Source organism: Symsagittifera roscoffensis, chromosome 4, assembly GCF_963678635.1.
Source record: "Symsagittifera roscoffensis chromosome 4, txSymRosc1.1, whole genome shotgun sequence".
NCBI classification, from domain to species: domain Eukaryota; kingdom Metazoa; phylum Xenacoelomorpha; order Acoela; family Convolutidae; genus Symsagittifera; species Symsagittifera roscoffensis.
In genome coordinates this window covers 9,404,211-9,426,141 of record NC_087065.1, presented here as the reverse complement: position 1 = coordinate 9,426,141, position 21,931 = coordinate 9,404,211, and the positions used below count along the sequence as shown (strand labels likewise).

The 21,931-nt window shown below is 37.1% G+C and overlaps 1 protein-coding gene across 4 annotated transcripts; it reads right to left on the bottom strand.

The window, feature by feature from the left end:
* Nucleotides 1-2,544: 2,544 nt before the first annotated feature.
* LOC134844083 (orexin/Hypocretin receptor type 1-like) lies at nucleotides 2,545-20,356 on the bottom strand. 4 transcript variants are annotated; one of them, XM_063860556.1, is made up of 9 exons: nucleotides 20,108-20,356; nucleotides 15,750-15,874; nucleotides 10,778-10,968; nucleotides 9,779-10,000; nucleotides 8,772-8,939; nucleotides 8,089-8,244; nucleotides 5,404-5,564; nucleotides 5,059-5,200; nucleotides 2,545-3,598 (listed from the first exon to the last, which is right to left on the bottom strand). In XM_063860556.1, exons 2-9 carry the CDS (start codon nucleotides 15,829-15,831, stop codon nucleotides 3,344-3,346), a joined length of 1,377 nt encoding a protein of 458 aa, XP_063716626.1. In that variant the 5' UTR covers nucleotides 15,832-15,874; nucleotides 20,108-20,356; the 3' UTR covers nucleotides 2,545-3,343. The 4 variants fall into 4 exon arrangements, with proteins under 4 accessions (XP_063716626.1, XP_063716627.1, XP_063716625.1 ...); XM_063860557.1 differs by lacking the exon at nucleotides 20,108-20,356 and adding an exon at nucleotides 18,366-18,482; XM_063860555.1 differs by lacking the exon at nucleotides 20,108-20,356 and adding an exon at nucleotides 18,106-18,259.
* Nucleotides 20,357-21,931: the final 1,575 nt, after the last annotated feature.

Genomic DNA, 21,931 nt, shown 5'->3' with positions numbered 1-21,931 from the left:
GCGATGGGACAAGTGGGGTGGTTCAAAGCCCGATGTGTAATGAAAAGGAAAAATGCAAGTGGAAGGACTTGATTTCAATGAGACGTTTGCTCCAACTTGTAAGCCCTAAACAAAGGGGATACTGCTGGCTCTGGGGGCACAAGATGACCTTGTACTTCATCAGATGGATGTTAAGTCAGCCTTCCTCAACTCTCATCTAGCAGAGACAGTGTACATGGAGCAGCCAGAGGTATTCAACAGCGGTGACAGCCAAGTGTGCTTGCTACAACGAAGTCTCTACGGGCTGCGGCAGTCAGGAAGAGACTGGTATCAGACGCTGAACACTTTCCTACTTGATGAAGGGCTCACTAGAAGCAGCAACGAATTCTGTTTGTTCACGATTAGGGGAACAAACGATGCAATGATTTATGTGCTGGTTTAGGTAGATGACATCATCAATCATCAATGGGTGCAGATGTCAAGAAGAAGTTGACAAGCTGAGGAGCCGTTTCTCCGAACGATTCAAGATGGATGACAGAGGCGCATTGTCCTGGTTCCTGGGAATGCAGGTCAAGCAGTCACCTGGGACGGTAAAAGTAAATCAATCTCGCTACATCGGGGACTGCATGGAGCATTTTGGCCTTGCTCAATGCAAACCAGTGGGCACACCAGCGGGCATCAGCGCACAGCTGTCGAAAAACGGCTGCCCTGAAGCTGGATCAGCAGAGGCAGTATCCATGAATGCTGAGGACTACAGAGGCATTGTGTGCTCATTGTACATAGCTAAGCAAACAAGGCCTGATATCCTAGCTACTGTGACGCAACTCCGGGAAGGGTGCACTGGGTGGCTGCAAAGAGGGTTCTTCGTTACCTGAAGGGGAGCAAAGATTTGGAGCTGTGCTACACTACGGAAGCTGGTGGTGTTAAACTCTATGGATCAGCAGATGCTGACTGGGCTAGAGATTTGGATGTTAGAGGGTCAACTACAGGCTACAGCTTTCATTTGCAGAAGGCAGGGCAGCAATTAGTTGGAGCAACAAGAAGCAACCAACTGCAGCCATTTCTACCAATGAGGCTGAGTACCAAGCAATGGCAGCAGCGGTTCAAGAGGCTCTATATCTGCGATCTATTCTCGATGAGAAGGGCGTAGTTATTGACGGACCAACTGCCATCAAGGAGGCCAACCAGAGCTGTATCAAGATGTGCAAGAATCATGTGATGCAGAAGCGAACGAAACACATCGATGTGAAATACCACTTTGTTCGAGAAAGAGTGGGAGCTGAGACAGTTGAACTCCAATATTACCCTACTGAGTTCATGGAAGCTGACTTTTTGACAAAGCCCTGAGCAAGGCTAAGATGGAACAGCATCGTCGAACTTTGATGGGTTGCAGCGTGACATTGGACAAAGCCAATTCAGCCTGAGTGGGGATGTTGAGGTCAGACCATCTCAAGGTCAGACCGATTAATTGAATCATAATCAAAACTGATTAAACTCAGACAAGGTCAACTAGTGATCTCAAATTAATTAATTAGTCTGTAATTAATAAACTGGTACTTTTCTGATGCTTAGTTTGTCTTGTCATTTACATTCACTTCTTTCAATTCATTCTTCAACAATCACTACCTCTTCTGATTTCTCAGTTCAAACCTCAGATTCTATCTCAGTCTCTAACCCCAGCTCTTAATCCTAGTTGCTCTAACTCTGAATCTTATCACAAAGAAAGCTAGCAAGGAGTCAAGGATGTTATGATATATGTATCCTTTTATGCTAAAACGCTTCCATTATTGCTCTGATTTTCAATATATACTGCAAAATTAAGAATTCAACCCTCTTTTGCAGTTTCATTTTCAAAAAAGAGCTGCAAAGATATTGCATGACAATTAAAAAAAATGTGTTATCTAAGACTTACAATTTTTTTCGAGTTTTTGATTTTCATTTTGAAAACAAGCATGGTTTGAATAATTCGTGCCATTTGTCGGTTACCTAGAAAACTATGCTCCTTAGTCGTAGAGGAAAAGATAACAAAAACAAATTTAAAGGATTCAACGACTTCCAGGAGCTGAGCTTTTTTTTTTACTTTTTGAGCCAAACAGTCCGTTTTTGACCCTCGTGGTCGAATCTTGACAGCGTTGGACTTTTTACGGCCTTATTCCACTTTGACTGACATTTTTTATCTTTGTTAGACTCTGCCAAACATCGGTTGAACTTATCCGTACTCACCGGATGCTTTTTACTCTAAATTTCGACGCCGTGTTGATCTGTTTCGATTTTGTGTTCGACATATTAAATCGACGACCGACTCGTTTTAGCTCCGACTTTAAATTTGTATAGGGCATTCTCCACCAGGGATTTTAGGTCGAGCTCTAACATGTAATGGGCCCACCTCGGTCGAGACAAAAAACGCAAGCTTCAACTTGACTAACCATAGAAATGTGCTGCAGAAAAGCCTTCCCTTGTTTTTTTTTATAATTTTCCACCTCCAATGCGCCACATTTTTGTCCTGCTGGGAAGAATTAAGCTAATTATAATCAAATTTTGCTTTACACATGCTATTTCTTCGACAAACGGCAATCGAAAAACTAATTTCTAATTACAGTAAAATACAGTAGCAACTAAAGCTAAAATATTGTAGCATTTTGGTCGAAATATAATGAACTTAGCAAGCTTTTAGAAAATATTAAACATAAAATATTGAGACTAAGTAGATTTCATTCAGTATATTTTGCATAACAGTGAAGAAAATATTTACGAGTTCAGTAGATTTATCATTAGGAATTATAGTTTACGGAATTGAAGTTCTCAAATTGTTACTTTGTCAGCTGAATGCAAACCCATTTATTGACATATGGCAGAACAGGTGTCCGGCATGTAAGACGACTGAAGTTAAGACGACAACCGTTTTTAGTGAAATTTTAAGACGACGCTACACGCATTTCTCCACATTTTATTTCTAAGAAATAAACCGCTTATTCAAACAGTTCATTTTAAAGGTTTTAACGCTCATTTGTCGTCTTAATGTCGTGTCATCTTAGTATCTTGTCGTCTTATTTACCTAGCATCAGCAGAATCGTCTTCTTCACAGATTGCAGAGCGAATGATTTGCAGACATATTTTCAGACTGACTTTTTTCGGGCAGTATAAAACAAGATTGTGACCATTTTTGGCAAATCGGCGGCGATTTTAAACATCGAATCAAGAGTACATCAATAGTGTAGACTAGCATAATTATGATGAGAAAAGACTGAATCACTCAATAAATCGATGCAAAATAGTTCCTTGGAGTAAAAGTTCGCCCCCGAGTAATTCGCCGTTTAGTTTTCGGTCTGTCGAATTAGAAAAAAAGCATCTGGCGATCAGTTTTTTAAGCAGACGAGTTCATAACCCGCGGGTGGATCTCGTCGGGTGTCGCAATTTGGACGCTCGGCGGGGGAGTGATTTCGGTGTCTGCGAAGTTTGATAAACTGGGGAGGTTGCCGCCGCCGCCATCCAGACGTGCCAGCTGTGTGCAAGCTGTGTCGTTGCGGGGGACATTGTTGGTTGCTTGGCGGAAGTGGAGACAGTTTCTGATGCATTGAAAGATGGAGGGACAGTATTTGTTCAGCAGACGGTGGAAACCCTGTTAAATTGCGCAAAAAATTATCATGAAAAATCCTTAACCAGTCAATATTTCAAAAAAAAAGATTTCGGCGCTTCTGCCAAAAAATACTTTGATCCGCTGCGTATGACTAAGAAAAGACTGTACAGCTGCATTTTGAGTACATAACTCGGCTAAAAAAGGTATTCGACAAGATTTTTTTTGGGTCGCGGACCTCCACCTGTAATTACTTATGATATATGCTATATCTACAATCTACATAACTTTTATTCAAGATGATTGTAAGTAAATTAAAGATATCGTTGATCGCATTCACCTTAAGCTCAAAAACATTACGAGGCCAAACTGTGCACGGGATAGGCTGATTGACTGTCCGAGTTGAGAGTTGATCTATTCTACTTCTAAAGATAACCAGGTTTTGTCAAAAAAAAAAATTTTGTTATCCTTAGGAGCGTATATAATTTTCAATAATCAACAAGTGGACTGACCTGCACGTCTCTCAGATAACACAGAAAAAAATGCAATTCTCGGGAAAAAAACTTAATATGCCAAAGCATTCTTCTATAGGAAAAAGATTTGTTAATGAAACTCAACTCAAAGATTGATACAGTAAGGGCCGGAACAAAAGGGGGAAGCCTTCTATCACGTTAGCAAAATTTATGTATGTTAGACAAAATGCCTGCTAGTAATATAGGGTCTTTTCTACTTTCTATCTTAGAAAGTAAATCTAAAATTCGCTGAAAAAATTAATTAGAAAAGAACTTTGTATGAATTTACTACAAGTGGCCTTAGACTCCATATTAAGTTTTAAGGGTTGGATTGAAAATGTTTTGTTGAAGTTTTGAGAGAAAATGGTTGTTTTTTTAGGATCGAAAGGTTGGTGTTTTTAGAGAAAAAGGTTGGAAAGAATCTCAGTAGTTTTCACCCTCTATTGGGAAATCTCTCAATTTGTCGTAACAAATGAGAGGTTAGTTTTCAACTTCGTTTTCTCTCGTGATAGTCATTCGTACATTCGTAATTTACGAGTGGAGTCGTTCATACATTCGTATTTTACGAGAAGAGTCGTTTTTATTCCCAATACTTTAAACGTTATACGAGTTATTCCAAATACCTCAAGCATTGGTTTCCATTCATTTTACAAAGGGGTATAAACAGATTGATTTTATGATGGCGGCGGCGTCACGCTTTGTGAGCACAATAAATTCTATATTTCTGTTTCAATATGAAACTAGAACACTTCCCTTTAGGGATTCGACCAACTCGCCAACAAAGGGTTAGCCTTTTCCCTTTTGTATTATTTAATGACACCCATTTTCGACCGACCACTCCTAAAGTTTTATGCAGGGTCTTTATAGTGCTCTGTGAGCGCTCGGAAAATCAATTTTTTTAAACCCCCCCCCCCCCCTCGAGAAAATCTAGGTACGCCCCTGGGTGCATATCAATTAGTACTATTGCTATTCGCATGACTAATGCCCCGTTACCTGCTTGAACTTGGAATTCATGCGGTAGAAAATGGCGCAGTTGAGGAGACTCTGAGCCATGATGAGCCAAGTGGCTAGCTTGTATGACCACAGGGGAGGCAGTTTCGGCTCCCTTTCCGTCTGCAGCTGATCGTTGATGTACCTACGCAAAAATGTTGCAGATAAAATAAAAAGCAATACATTTTTTCCAGTATAGTTCCAGATTTGATCATTAAATATCATTTATATAAGAAAATATTAAGAACCCAGTCTGACAGATTGCCATAACACATATAATATCTGTTTTCAGACGCTTGTATTTCGGTTTTTTCCGAATATTTAAAAAGATCCCACTTTGGGACATACCTGTCCATGAGCATGTAAGGTAGGAATCCCAAGAAGTAAACCAGGGTGACGATGAACAGCATCCTGCATGCTTTGATGTGGGACAGGAACTGGAGTCCACTGGCGACTGAGCCCCGCCTCGCAGCCATCGAGGTCAGCTGCGCCTGCATTCGTCTGATCTCCTGCATTGTACAGAAAACAATCATAACTCTCATTACTTCTATATGACTGCAATTTTTAAAAATTCAACACACAAAGCATAAACAAGACACAAAACGTGCCAATGTTCGAAAGAAAAAATAACTTCATGAACCGCTGCAATCCAATTGTTTCATAAATTAAAAAACTGGTTCCAAGAAAAGTAAAAAACGAGACTCTCCAAGGAACTTATCAATCATGAGGCTTATTTGAGAAGTTTATGATTTATTAAGGTTGACTTTGACAATCGCAACCAAGGCGAAGAAATTCTTGCAACTCAATGAGCAAATGACAGCCAAAACTAGTATTAATTTCGAAAGTTTGAAATAAAAATTAGATAAAATCAATTTTTGTGATCAATAGACTTTATAAAGGGTCTTTATAAAACTCTGCGTGCGCTCGAAAAATCAATTTGTTTGACGTAGAAAAAAGTCGACTACATTTAAAAAAAGAATCGACAAAAAATCATTGTGACTATGAAATTCAAGCTATAATGCTTAGAGGCTGAAGAAAGCATTATAGCTTGAATTTCAAAGTCACAATGATTTTTTATCGATTTTGATTCTGAGGGGATTTGATTTTTCCTCGAACTAATTTTGAGGGGGGGGGGGCAACAAAAAACGCAATTTTTTGGTCAATCAGTGCCTAAAAACGCCTATTTTGGCCTATTTTTTCAAAAAGTTTTCGTTTTTATAGTGATTTGAGAGAGCTCGGAAAATGATTTTGGTCGACCAAAAAAGGTCGACAAAACTTTTAGAATTTCTGAAAATCCGCCATCCACCCATCCGATGGGTTTTGATCCCTGGCTACCCAAAGAATCCCAATATGGTACTAATTTACAACATTCACTTTCGGCCGAACGAACTTTTTTTTACAAGCTCTTTTTTGAAGGGCATGCGCTTGCCAGCAAAATTGAATTTGTAAAAAACTTTCCCAACAAATTTTACGAGGCCAAACTGTGCACGATGGGCCCACAATTTTGTGTCTGTATGTTCCTGGATTCCAAAAACCAATCTTTAAACATGTTCCCTTTAGAAAACTTCTGTGAATTCCGCGTTCTATGAGTGTAACGTAAATTTTATCGGTACATTTGTTGTGTCGTGGATTCCGCAACAAGCGAAAATAGCTAATTGTTTTGGATTCCGCAAAATGTAAGCGGAATGTTAGCGGATTCCGCAAACTGTAAGTGGATTCCGAATTTTGCTCAATACTGAACATGCAAATGAACAACTAAAAGCTAGAGCTGGATTTCCTATCTCTAGCAATGCGGAATTTGAAACCAAGGATTTAACCATTGTCAGCGGAATCCACGAACAAGTCTTAAAACATTGGTTACCTAAATCGGTGGATAACATCTTTTAGTATCTTGGAAACACAACACGGAATAATTTCAATATATGGAGTCCTTGAGTTGAGAGTGTATGGAAATACAACACCCAGCATATTGCCAAATTAGGTTAGTATTTGGGATTAGGTCAATTCCAAATACTGATTTTGAAAGCATAACGCCGAATAAATTCAGAAACTGTAGTCATTGGGTTGAGAGTGTATGGAAACACAATTCACAGCATATCGCCAAATTCCATCGATCCCAAATACTGGTCAGTATTTATGATTGATGGAATCTCAATAACTGAAATAATATGGAATAAATATGGAATAAAATCATTATTTGGAGTCACTAGGTTGAGAGTGATTAGAAACCCAACGCATAGCAAATCGTCGAATTATTTCAGTATTTGGAATTTCATCGATCCCAAATACTGGTCAGTAATTGGGTTTTCATTAATCCCAAACACTGATCTAGTATACTCCTAATCTACTGAAATCAAATCATGTAATTAAAAGATATAATTTTAAACGCTACTACATATATACATAAACGTAAACGGAATCCGCAAAAAAAAAATGCGGATTCCACTTACAATTTGCGGTTTCAACTTACACTTGTCGGATTTCGCTTACAGTTGCGGATTCCGCAACAGCTCAATTTAACTAGTTTGTTTGTGGACTCCACAAACTGTTTTGGATTCCGCAAATATGGTTGCTGATTCCGCAAATTTGTCTATTTTTGAAGCGATTTTGAGCGCAACAGTGTTTTGACTATTTGCTTGTGGAATCCATAACAGCATAGAAGATCAAAGAAAAGTAGCATTGATGTGGATTCCGCGACAAATCTGATTTTGGCCTGTTGTGGAATCCGCATACAATGCACAGAATGCACAGTTTGGCCTCGTAATGAATGCTCAAAAACAGGTCTTTTGGCTTTTCTGTCAAAATTTTGCCTCTGCCAGGAAAAAGTTTCTAAACTAGGACGAACTTCTTAGTGTTTAGCTCTGCAAATGCACCAGTAAAGCATATTTTTAAATGTCAATTAACTTGATTTATTAGTTCCTGCAATAAATCAATGCATATTTTCTGCAAGTTGTACAGCAACCACTTATTTTTTTTGTTACTCGGCCAAATGCCAGAGATAATAATACGAGCTCTTCGGTCTAGCTCACTCACCTGTCGCTGTTTGACGACAACGATGAATATGACTCCGTAGCAGACGAGTACCACTGCCCCTGGAAGGACGAAGAACAACATGGCCAAGTGAGGGGTCACTTCTCCGTAGCAGGCCACGAACTGCAGGTGGGTCAACTCATCGTAGTACAGCATGCTCTAGTGAAGAAAAAGAAACAGATGTGAAAACATTTCTGAATCCGTGAAAAAGGAAACGAGACAAAAATGAGAGAAAGAAAACCACTCTAATATTAGAAAAAACTGTCATTGGATCTTGCAATGGATCTTGTCATACCAATAATTTCATAACTAGCAGAGGATTAAGGAGGGGGGTCATTTTTGGCCACCCAAAGGCTCTACTTTTCAGAAATATTTTTACAGACTTTTTTTAGCCTAAAATTTTTATACAGGCACCTTTGGCGCCAATATATACTAAAATTGAGGCGGAGTGCGCGTCAAAAAAGTTACATCTTTGGTCAAAACATTCCAAAAAGTCCCCACAAAATGTTTATTTTTATCAAAATATCGTCTTTATAGCGTTTTAGAAGAGCTCGTAATATCAATTTGATCAAAAAATTTTTTGATTTTTTTTGACGTTTTTTACCACCCCCTTGGAAAAATTCATCCAACCTGTTCATGAGAATCTTGCTAAAATCATATCAATAGTGTTTAACATTGTAACTAACCAGTTGTTGGCCGCCTGCCTGTTTGACCTTCTGGGTGTAAGAGTAGGATGCGTAGGTGAGATAGAGGACGAAGAGGAGACTTACGAGAAGCATGCTCACAAACACCACCAGAATCCTCCGAGGGGTAGAGATCAGAGGGTAGTGCAGGGGCTTCAAGATCGAAATACACTACACAACACAAGCAGCCGTTTTCTTTTAATAACCTCATTGTAGAGAAGGGAACACCCTAGTCGATCAAGGGTTATCTTGCAATATCCAGCAAGAATCTTGCAAGATTGTTTTGAAGAGGATGCATCTCTTTCAAAGATCTTGCAAGATTCTTGCAAGATCTTGCAAGATAACCTCCTTTAAAGATAACCTTTTTTTGAAGATTTTTAAAGATATAATTAAAGATATAGTTTGCTTATTTCGACAATTGAAATATTTTTTCTTAAAAAGTTGATTCCTTCCTGGAAGAACCCCAAAAGGGTGCCTATCTTCTTTTTCTACATGCGGCTAGAAAGATCAGAAAAAAACTTCATCGATAGAACCTCGCTGTTAAAATTTTAAGCGTTTGCAGCTGTGTATTAGCATAAAACGTAAACTTACGGTTCTTTAAATATGTTTGTATAGAAGGATTTTAAAAGAATGATAAGAAAAAACAAAAGCGTCTAATAGTTTTTTTTTGCACCGAAGACAATTTGGAGCTTCTTAGCTTTTACAAACATCTGTTTCTGCCTATCGAAACTAAAACTTTTTCATGGCGCTTTTGGCATCAATATGTAGTAATTTTTAGGGGGAGTGCGCCCCCCGAAACAATGCAATTATTTTAGTCAAAGCCTTCCAAAAACGCCTAAAAACCAGCTTTTTTTGCCTGCTTTTGTTTCGTTTCCAAAATTTCCTGCAGCGCACAAATTTTAAGTATCCCGGGTTGACGTCCATTCAAAAAAGTACCATACAAAAAAATCATACAACTTCATATATGGAGTTTATGGAAAAACGCTTGTCATACAACTTTCATTGCGTACCTGATCTATGGCGGACACCATGAGTGCCATTGCATTTCCATTCTGGAAGGTGGCGAACATCATGGCCAGAGCAACATTGACCCACTGTGGAAACACATTCTTCCTCAGTATCACATTCACAGTGGACATGGCCAGAATAGTGGACAGCAACACGTCACACATGGACATGATGACCATGAGGAAGCCAGGAGAAGTGTGCAGGCCACTAGTGGTCCATACAACCTAAAATTTAATGGCAACTTTAAGAAGCTTAAATTCAGCTGATAACACTCGCCAACAGTTTTAAATAACAAACGCATCATTCAAATTGCCACTAGAATATAAGCACTTATCAAAAAGGAGCAAAAAATTCGAAGTGGGGTTTCTTTTCTTGGTGTTCCCACCAACCAGATATGAAAAGAAGGATAGCCGGTTACTGTGCAAGTAGCAGAAAATGTTAGCATACAACATAAGCATAAGTAAGCTAATTTAAGCCTGCTCACTCGCTCAAAATTAGACGAAAAATCAAAAGTTTCAACAGGTTTTTCTCGACACCGGGATAATTTTTTGAAATTTTTTGATGTCGTTCGAATCACGACTAAAAGAGCTTTAATATGATACATCACTCAACCCTGTCTGATGATTATTTGTGGTAGCTGATGTTGCGAGGAAAACAAATACTACAAAGTTCCTCCCCATTTTCAATGGTCAGAACAACCAGTCCTAAGACATAATCAGTTATTCGTCAAGTTTTGTATGAAGAAAAAATCGAATGTTTTTGAAATGACTAAGTTACTGTATTAACTACATAACACTCCGACAATGTGACTGAAATCTGCCCAAAAAGTTTGCAGAAAGATAAACAGATTGTTAGGTCATTGGTAAAATGCTCATGGGGACATAATTATTCAATTAAACCAGAAAAAAAGATAAATTTCAAATTCGTATATAATAAGGTTAGTATTATTTCTAAAATTTATCAAAATTAATTACTACTAATTTTTAAGTGAGTAGTAATACCATTATGGAGAGAAGTGAGCTGCAGCTGATGACAATTGAGAGGGTGACATAGAGGAGTGTCTCCAGTGCTATGATGAGGACACTGTTGTTGTTCACATACCATCCTCCCCCATACGCGCCCCCTCCCCCTCCCCCTTCTCCATCTCCACTACTGTTACCGTCTATACTGCCATTGGCCAGAGGGGATGAAGCTAAAATTAGAAAAAATACACAGTGACAAACTGTTGACAATACTCGCTCAGGTCAAAGAATCTAAAAGAAGTTTAATTAACCTAATAAAATTGTTTATTTTGATGCTATAGATAAAAATTTCATTGCGTTAAAAAGATCAAAATATTTAATTTACTTAAAAACTACTATTTTTTGAATAGTCAAAAGGGCAAAATTGACCATAGACGTAATTTTGTCGACTTTTTTGAAAGAAACATTTGACTAATTAAAGCATAACCTATGGACCTAAAAGTCATAGTGATGAAAAATCAAAAGCAGGCCGCTATTATGACGCATACTAGCGCAGGCGAATATCAAACAAACAGATTTGAGCTTTCTGATAAGGATATCCGAGAACGTATTTAGGGACTTAGCTCCTCGGTAATCTGAATCATGAGAACGACATACCAGCTGTTTCGCTTATTCATGACTGTTGTTTGATAATTCCTTGGTTCTGACATATCCCTTTATCTGATGGTATTATTAAAACAAGAATAAACGGCTTTGGTGTAAGTAGCACAAAACCCTCCGACCAAAGCTATAATTGCAATAAAAACAAAACTGCTCGTATCAGGGCGAAGCCCTGAATGTTCCGACTGCCTTTTAGGTTTATGGAGCAGTAATAACATAAAAAAATTAAATGAAATAAAATGAAATGAAATTTTTTTTTTCTAAAATTTGAAAATTTTTTTAATGAAAATCATCCCCCCACACGCCATATAAAGTACAAAAGGATAGATTTCGTTCCTTGTAACAAATCAATTATGGCAAATAAGCTTCGTTCAACCAATTGGAACGATTTCTAAGACGGATTAAATCTCCGCTTACGCGTTAATAGCGCGAAGTATATCGCGCGTTAATTGTCCCAAATTGGTCAAAATGGCAATCTTTAAACCCCCATAACTTTACGAAAAATGATCACAGGTGAAATGTTTTTTCAAATTTAAGCTCAGAACAACAATAGCTTTTGAATGATGTAAAAAAAATTCCGTCAAAAATGGCTAGTTAAAAAGTCGAAATTTGTCTGAAGAAAAAAAAAACCACCCCGAGCACAAATATTCCGTTACTTTCGTATCGAAAGTCGGAACAATAATTTTAAAAAAAATTTCGAAGTAATTTACGAAACTTTCACCTTCGAAAATAATTAAGAAATTGAGTTTTCTATTCAAAGTGAGATTAAAGAAAGCCTTTAAACATATACATGAATCGCTTCTGAGTTTGTAAGTAAAACTGGTGCTGAGATAAAAACAGCAAAAATTATGTCTGAACAGCACAAGTTACACCATTTTTTCTCGGCACTGAGAAAAATGTTTTTGAGTGTTTAAAAAATTCTAATGACGAAAAAAAGGGTTATGTGGAACCTGATCTAAACTACATTTTATGATTGGATAAATTAGATATTTTACCAATGTAAAGTATTTAATATTAACCAATCATGATCCATCTAACTAACAACCCACTTATTTGTAAGTGCTGAAGTTACTTGTAATTTCAGCACCAGAGAGATTTGAATTTAACTTAGAAATTAGTTGGACTCTCCCGAGCACTTCAGCAGCCGCAATAAACCAGTATACCCTAGATCTATTGAGCCTAGCAGAGACTAGTTAAACAACCTGAGACTAGATAGTATAAGAGTAAGATTAGGATCGGTATTAGACTAAGAAGTTGCACGAATCTATCCGGCCGAAAATAAGATAGCGTGACGAGCAGACGGTGTACCCTATCCGAAATTACTCTATGAGTTAACCAACTCGGTCCTAACTCATCTGGTGCGACCATAAGTCTCGAACAAGACCTTAATAGCTTAGAATTAACCAAAATAGATTAGAAATTAGACAAAAACATTTAAAAAAAATGTTATACGACAATAATTTAATCGAAATGTCTCTACGACTCAATAGATCAGAGCCAATATTCCGAACCATAACAGAACTACCCGGAATTGGAAGAAGACCTCGAACCAGAGACGACATACGACAAAGTAGAAACTTGCCATATAGCTATATGATAGTTAGGCAAAAACCAGAACAAACTTTTATATTTAGAATACTACTAGCAATGAATTTAGATTTTCATTTGCAAACATAAAACCTTGAAGTTAATCTTCAAAATCATTTCAGGCGCTAAACAAAATTATTAATATACAATAACGATTGATAAAAAGATCTAAGATCGTTTTCCTAAAACTCTGCAGTAATATACAAAACATGTTTGAAAAATATTTATTGAAAAATAAAAATAAAAATTAGTAGCATGACAATAAATGGTTAGTAATCATAAATCATCCTGTTGTTCCAGCTCCATCATCTAAAACATAACAGCAATTATAAACCCACTAATATCATCAAAACACTAAATCTTTCCTTTACACCGTTTAAAATTTTATTAAAACTTAAATTCACTTAATTTTAAAACCAGATCATCAAGGCTTATCCTTGGATCTTAAATAATTTTCTACTTAATTAAATTTTAAATTTGATCACCAAGGCTTATCCTTGGATCAAACAGAACAACTTTGTTCTCCCCCATCCACTTAATTAGTGTCTAACGACCTCAAACGTCGATTCACTACCCAACCCTTTCTAAAGACCTAAGACTAATAGAAATTTTTAAACAAAACTAACCAACGCAGCTTACTAAATACCACAAATCATAGAATAACAGCATGACTAAGAAAAGGAAACCAACGGTACCCAAACCGGATTAACCCAGTTTAAAACTGGATAATTTATTCTTTTGAAGACTATTATAAAGTCTAAGAAAGAAATAATAAAACACAAAAAAGTCGAAAGACAAACCCATACCACGAACAATTTGCTTTTTAGAAAAAGGACATAACCAACAAGACATAAGAAAAACCACAACAAACCCAACATAAAACGTTGTCACATAACAGGACCCCTCATAAAAACCGCATGAAATCATACTCCCACTCCTGGCCTAACCCACCAGGAAGGACGTCCTGAGCATGCTCTATAGCCGGCCTAACCCACCGCGCTACATCCACGCTTTGTGACCACACCTCTATTTTTAATAAGAGCTACTCAAGTGTGAGTAACTCTTCAAAATAACCGAACTAAAACAAAAAGCTTTTGTGAAAACAACTAACTGAAATCATAATTAAAAAATATTAAACTAATAAATGTTTTATAAAATGTAAATTACATTATGCAATACATAGATCAGAATACAACACCAAGGACGAACATCTAAAGACAAAACAACCCCACTACACTCGAGAGAGAATGACCAACCACAATCGATATGCCACTCACAATCACCACTCAAAGGATTTAGAGTACGACTTGACTTCGCAGAAAAGGACTTCATTGAACTAGACCAATGACCACCTCGATGTTCAAGTATACGTACAGATCCGAGTAACCAGGCATCCCCTCCACGCACAATCTCCACGCCATTCCCAAATTAGATCAGACACAAAAGAAGTTCTCCACGCAGAACAGAAAAACCTGACATAGCCAACCATTCTGAAATCAGATTTGAGTTTGTTGCAAAGACTTAGTCGTTGTCACTAGAAGACACAACGTCTTATGTCTCTAACTCCAGCTTCCTGGAACTTCTTTAACAAAGAGGAAACGGAAGAAAATGATGTTCGCCAAAAAAACAAACGTCCATCATCCATCCTTCAAATTGCAGAAGAACTATTCTAAAAAAAACTCTGTAAAACCCGGATGGGTGGAACCTGATCTAAACTACATTTTATGATTGGATAAATTAGATATTTTACCAATGTAAAGTATTTAATATTAACCAATCATGATCCATCTAACTAACAACCCACTTATTTGTAAGTGCTGAAGTTACTTGTAATTTCAGCACCAGAGAGATTTGAATTTAACTTAGAAATTAGTTGGACTCTCCCGAGCACTTCAGCAGCCGCAATAAACCAGTATACCCTAGATCTATTGAGCCTAGCAGAGACTAGTTAAACAACCTGAGACTAGATAGTATAAGAGTAAGATTAGGATCGGTATTAGACTAAGAAGTTGCACGAATCTATCCGGCCGAAAATAAGATAGCGTGACGAGCAGACGGTGTACCCTATCCGAAATTACTCTATGAGTTAACCAACTCGGTCCTAACTCATATGTGCTAAGCTTCGCTATGACTTTCATTGAGCGAGTCATGATGAGCTGAAAAAATCCACCTTCGCTATAGTTCCTTCCCATTTTTAGAGAGTGGGGGGAGCAATGATGTACAAATACAATATTTTCATCATAAGAAAGATGTGTTAACCGGAAAACTTTGTCGCACATAAATTGAAAAAAAAATCTTTTAATGAGTAAGTATGTGGTTTTCAGTAAATATGCGCCTAACTTTTCTATCCTGGGCGAATCTGGGAGGCGACGAGATTTTGACCCTCTCACAATATCCATTTTCGACCAACCGAACTTAAAATTTTTCCAAAGGGGTCTTTTGCGCCAATGTTTACTAATTTTGAGGTAGTGCTCGCGCCGAAAAAAAATTTGCGTCAAAGTCTTTCAAAAAGGACCCAAACTCTTTTTGGCCTGTTTTTTTGACAAAATATGAGAGCTTGGCAAAAGAGCTTGGGAAATTAATTTGGTCGACCTAGAAAAGCCATCAAAATTTTTTTAAAGCAATTTATTTGAAAGCCCCCCTCGCCACCTATATAAAACACTATAACAGACAAGCGTCTATGCTGCAAGCGCCTATTTCATCATAGTATTTATTCTTTAAGGACAGCAAATTGGTATAAAAACAGCTTATATAATTCGCTTACCATTTTGATAGGCGAGAGATGACACAGTAGATGACAATTCTGATAGATTTTGAAACACGGAAGATTCGATCCCGGATTCCATATCCCCGGAATCACTCGCTATTCTTGTTGGCCTCCAATCGCGGCTTTAATCACACAACAATAAGTAAACAAAAACTCGATTTAGTTCCGCCGAAAATCAATAGACGTTCGTCTGAGTTTCGGGAGTCCCGACTGGATTTTTCCGGTCAATAAATGTATCATTTTTGAGTCTTCCGCATGTTCGGAGCATAACAGCCGTCGGAACACTCGACTCTTTATACTTAACTTTGAGTTCTATGAGTTCTGTTTGGCACGCTGGTATTCTTAATCTAATTTGAGTGCTACACTATTTACAGTTCGTTACGATTATTTTGATGATGTGCCGATTAAATTGAGATGATGGCGTGTGATGGTTGTTTTTCGAGCTCACAACAAAAGACTGCTAGAAGTTAAGAGCGGTTTGCATAACTTCATTTGGAACCAAAAGACCGCCACAAATTAAACTTCAATAATAAGTAATTCTGTGTTACAAATTCTTCAGTACGATAGAAGTCGATCGATTTTTTACGCAGAGAGAGTTGAAAAATATCAGCTTCTTAGTTGATTTGTTTTGAGATATTCGATGTTGTTGTTTATAAATCGCAAAGGTTAATAAAAATTGCTCTCCTTACTATTCTCGCTTTTCAAAAACTATGACAGAAAACAGACAAAATCAAACACGCGTTTTTTATTGACAAGAATTAAACAGATAGACTAAATTGGTAAGACTACAGTGATATTAGTGTACATAACTGTCTATCTTCAAGTTAAAAAACGCTTTGTAACTAAAATTTTCAAAGCAAGAAAACAGTAAAACAAACATTGATTATTGGTTGAATAAAAAAAGAAGAAAAAATGGAGTTCATTTTATATTGAGAAAACAAATGACGTTTTCAGTAAAAACCGGATTAAATTTGAGCACAAAATCCATTTTTACTTCTAATTCTAATAAAAACCCGTTTTTAGCAAAAAAAAATATTTTCAAAAAATGGAAGTAATTATTGGTAATAATCTGCTTCAAAACCCATTCAACTAGCATTGTCAAACTGAGGATAAATTTGATCAAAAGTAGGAATAAATTTGATCAAAAGTGGCTAATTTTGATAAGAGGTGGTTAAGTTTAATCAGCGGTGGTTATTCTGAGCGGTACTTAAAGCAATATTAACAAAGACTGACGTGTTTTAATCGACTGTCAATCAGTCTGAATGGAGTCTTATCGATAGCAGACGCATGATCGATCAATCAGGTTTCTAGGAATTCGGCTCGAACTCAATCAATCCTTCTATCATTACCACTTTCAAGGACACTTCAATAGAGAGAAACGCACTTATTCTCGCCAGGCGCGGATCCAGAATTTCTCAAGGTGGAGATTTTTTTCAAAGCTTTTGAGAAAAATTTTTTAAAATTCTTGCGAAGAAAAAACAAAACTGCCGCGAAAGGCGCAGTGTTCGCGGCAGGGGCGGATTTAGGGAGGGGGGGGGGGACGCTCTCCCCCTCAGGAATTCGACCCCCTGCCGACCCAAAAGGTCCCCCCTTTGTACTATTTTCCAATATCCATTTTTGGTGATGGACCCTAAAAATGTTCTAAAGGCGCCTATGGCGCCAATATATACTAAATATGAGGAGGGAGCGCGCCGAAAAAACGCGATTTTTTTGGCCTGTTTTTTTTTCAAAATTATGCCTGCGCCGCAGAAAATTTGGTCAAAACAGGGACAAAACAGTGCTCTGGGAGAGCTCGAAAAATCAATTTGGCCGACCTAAAAAAAAGGTCGACAAAAATTTCGAAAATTTTTTGAAAATCCGCCCCCCTCCCCTCGAGAAAATTCTAGATCCGCCCCTGGTTCGCGGAAACAATTGGGGTCTTTGGGGTTATACCCCCTTTTAATAAAAATAAACTTGCATGATTATTCTTTCAGGAAAGTTACTTAGGTACTATATGTGTGCAACTTTTTTCTAACTTGTGTTACTTAGCTTTGTCAGAAACGTGAAATAGTGTTCGTGTTTTTGAAAATTAGTCGCAATAAAACTTTTTAAAAAAACGCGGGGAGCATTTTGTTTTAGGGTGCGTTTTGGTTCGTGAAATATTTTTGTCGCCAAAATCCGGTACTACAAACAAAATTGAATTAATATCAAACTTTTGAGAGCAATTAGCTTGACTCAATTCATTTTCGAGTTATTTCTGGGTCGGCTTATTGTACCACTAACGCTACGCCCGGTTTTGCTGACCACGCCCAGCCCCCTAATTCAACGATCAAATTCTAATACCAAAGCTAAACTTTCTAAGTAGAGAACTTACCGATACACTTAAATTAGAGACACTCTGTTACCATAGATGGGCCGAAAGGCTGAAGCACAGAAGCGAGGAAACCTGTTTTTATAAATCAAATCACTGCAAGTGGTATAGATTTTTTGTGGAACAATAAACTGTCGATGATTGGTTCTTTTGTAAAAAAAAAGAAACCCTAAGAATAATGATAAGCATTTATTTTCAAGGGACAGATAGAATTACGATTACTTTTTAATTATGCATTCATTGTATATCATTTACATTTTTACCATAATTTGAGAGCCTTTTAGTCGGGAAAGATTGGCCAGCAGAGTGTTGATAAGCAGCAAACACATTTTTTCAAAGATGATATTTTTCGATATTTTCAGCAGCTTGAAAAATTTCAGCAGTAAAACCTAAACAAAGAAATTAAGTGATCACATCACTGGAGTTTCATGGATAATAATTGATTATAATCAGGAGCGGGCTTTGGGCGTGATTGTGGGGTGTATGGGACGGACGGCCGCCTCCTCTCAGGGATTCGACCCCCTCACCAACCAGAGGGTTCCCCCCTTTAGTATTATTTTATGACATCCATTTTAGAACGAACAACCCATGAACTTTTGTAAAGAAGCTTTTGGCCTAAAATTTTTGGTCAAAATTGGGCATTTATATTCCGTCCCATACACTTGCACAGGAGTGCATGGAAAATCAATTTGGTCGGACTAAAAAAGTTCGAGAAAATTTTCAAAAATTTCGCCCCCCCTTCGAGAAAATCCTAGATCCGCCCCCTTATTTTATTGGTATTTTATAGTCTCTCTTGATAGTCTCTCCTTATTATATTGGTAATTTATCAGTTAAAAAAATTTAACTGATTTAAACCAATTATTTTCAACTTGTTTTATTTCGCGCATCTGTGGCGATGGTGCTCAGCAATCAAATGATTGCGGGTTCAAATCGCACGTGCGCTGCAATTTACAAGGTGAGCTACTATAGCGATAGCTTAGTTAACCTTAAATCATTATGGTTAGGCCTCTGGCTGGTTAACTAAAAAAATGTGTCTTTAGAAAAAATTACTTTTTTGTTATTCTCTGACCTCAATTGGAAAATTTTGCTCCGACCATTGAAAATGGGGAGGAACTTTGTATTCAGGTGTGTTTTAGTTTTTTCTCTTTTTTTTGTTTTCCACACAAAATCAGGTACCAGAAAAAATCATCGCAATGAGTCGAATAATACATCATTTTAAAGCCCTTTCAGTCGTGATTCGAACGACAAAAAAAATAGAGTTTTCTCACAGTGTCGAGAAAAACCGGTTTGAAATTTTTGACGACTGAAAAACCGGTTTGAAATTTTTGACGACTACTTTTGAACTAACAAGGCGACCGTGTATGCTTAGAATAGCTTATTTAAGCTTAATTTAGGCCGTAAAACTTGGTTTCACTCAAATGAAGGTAGTTTTTGGAGCTTTTTAGCGCAATTTTGGGAATCAAATTTCAAAATTTGTTAAAATTTTTTTTCCTAGTCATTATTCTTCAAAAACTGTTTTCGAATTGACCTATTTTACCATGACTCTCAAATCTGCCTTAATTCTACTTTTTTGTTTAGCTCTTTTTATCACAACATGCAGAAAAAAAACGAAACCAATTTGAAAAAAAAAATGTTTGTATTTTTTAAAAGATTTCGGATGAAACATTCTGTTTCACTTGCACAGTAACCTGCTATCCTTACTATTTATTGTCTATACAACAGTTCAGACAGAGAAAATCCATGAAATTTTTACCCATGAAAATTTGGTGCGGGTCTATCAAAAAAACTTAGCTAGTAAAACTGAGAAACCTGAAGGGTAGAAAGTTATGTGTTGGGATTGGAAACTTTGTGAAAAGGCAAACCAGCTCATGAAACAAATTAGAGACAATCTACAGATAATCACAACACAGTTTATGCTCAAGCAGAAGAAATTTCTTTAGCAACTGCTAAAATTTTTCAAACAGAAATTGAATGGACTCAGTTTCACATGAAAAAAAGCACTCACCGCTAATTGCAAGTTTTGCGCGAGACAAATAAGCAAAATCTATCTATATATCTTTATAAATCCTGTTACCGAGACAGATAATTTGTTTTGATTAGTTGTTTATTGATACTTGCTGAAGTTTAACTTTTCCCGGTTTCTATACGTGCTGTTATGTTTTCAGCCAGCGAGCCATAAGTTTGCCCTCAAGGTTTTGCAGATTCGAGTTGAACTAATTCGGATAATTGGCGTAAGGTCAGTTTGAGGGCGAATAAACATTGGTATATCTAACCACGTGAAAATTGGACCTAAGGCGGGCTTGGTTGTCTATGATAAAGACAAACTAATAAACTTCTTTTACTTAAAAGCGGCGTGAAAGAATCTTTTATTCATTTCGACGACATTTTTGAATTAACACCTTCAGGATTATAACAAAACTCGAATAAAAAACCAAAAAAACTTATATTTTGAGTAATATAAATAGGGTTTTTAAAAGTCAACTTCAATGCTGGATTCGATTATGAATTTGGTATTCATAAACTGATTCATCAAGTTGGAACCTGATCTAAACTATATTTTATGATTGGATAAATTAAATGTTTTACCAATGTAAAGTATTTAATATTAACCAATCATGATCCATCTAACTAACAACCCACTTATTTGTAAGTGCTGAAGTTACTTGTAATTTCAGCACCAGAGAGATTTGAATTTAACTTAGAAATTAGTTGGACTCTCCCGAGCACTTCAGCAGCCGCAATAAACCAGTATACCCTAGATCTATTGAGCCTAGCAGAGACTAGTTAAACAACCTGAGACTAGATAGTATAAGAGTAAGATTAGGATCGGTATTAGACTAAGAAGTTGCACGAATCTATCCGGCCGAAAATAAGATAGCGTGACGAGCAGACGGTGTACCCTATCCGAAATTACTCTATGAGTTAACCAACTCGGTCCTAACTCATATGTGCTAAACTTCGCTATGACTTTCATTGAGCGAGTCATGATGAGCTGAAAAAATCCACCTTCGCTATAGTTCCTTCCCATTTTTAGAGAGTGGGGGGAGCAATGATGTACAAATACAATATTTTCATCATAAGAAAGATGTGTTAACCGGAAAACTTTGTCGCACATAAATTGAAAAAAAAATCTTTTAATGAGTAAGTATGTGGTTTTCAGTAAATATGCGCCTAACTTTTCTATCCTGGGCGAATCTGGGAGGCGACGAGATTTTGACCCTCTCACAATATCCATTTTCGACCAACCGAACTTAAAATTTTTCCAAAGGGGTCTTTTGCGCCAATGTTTACTAATTTTGAGGTAGTGCTCGCGCCGAAAAAAAATTTGCGTCAAAGTCTTTCAAAAAGGACCCAAACTCTTTTTGGCCTGTTTTTTTGACAAAATATGAGAGCTTGGCAAAAGAGCTTGGGAAATTAATTTGGTCGACCTAGAAAAGCCATCAAAATTTTTTTAAAGCAATTTATTTGAAAGCCCCCCTCGCCACCTATATAAAACACTATAACAGACAAGCGTCTATGCTGCAAGCGCCTATTTCATCATAGTATTTATTCTTTAAGGACAGCAAATTGGTATAAAAACAGCTTATATAATTCGCTTACCATTTTGATAGGCGAGAGATGACACAGTAGATGACAATTCTGATAGATTTTGAAACACGGAAGATTCGATCCCGGATTCCATATCCCCGGAATCACTCGCTATTCTTGTTGGCCTCCAATCGCGGCTTTAATCACACAACAATAAGTAAACAAAAACTCGATTTAGTTCCGCCGAAAATCAATAGACGTTCGTCTGAGTTTCGGGAGTCCCGACTGGATTTTTCCGGTC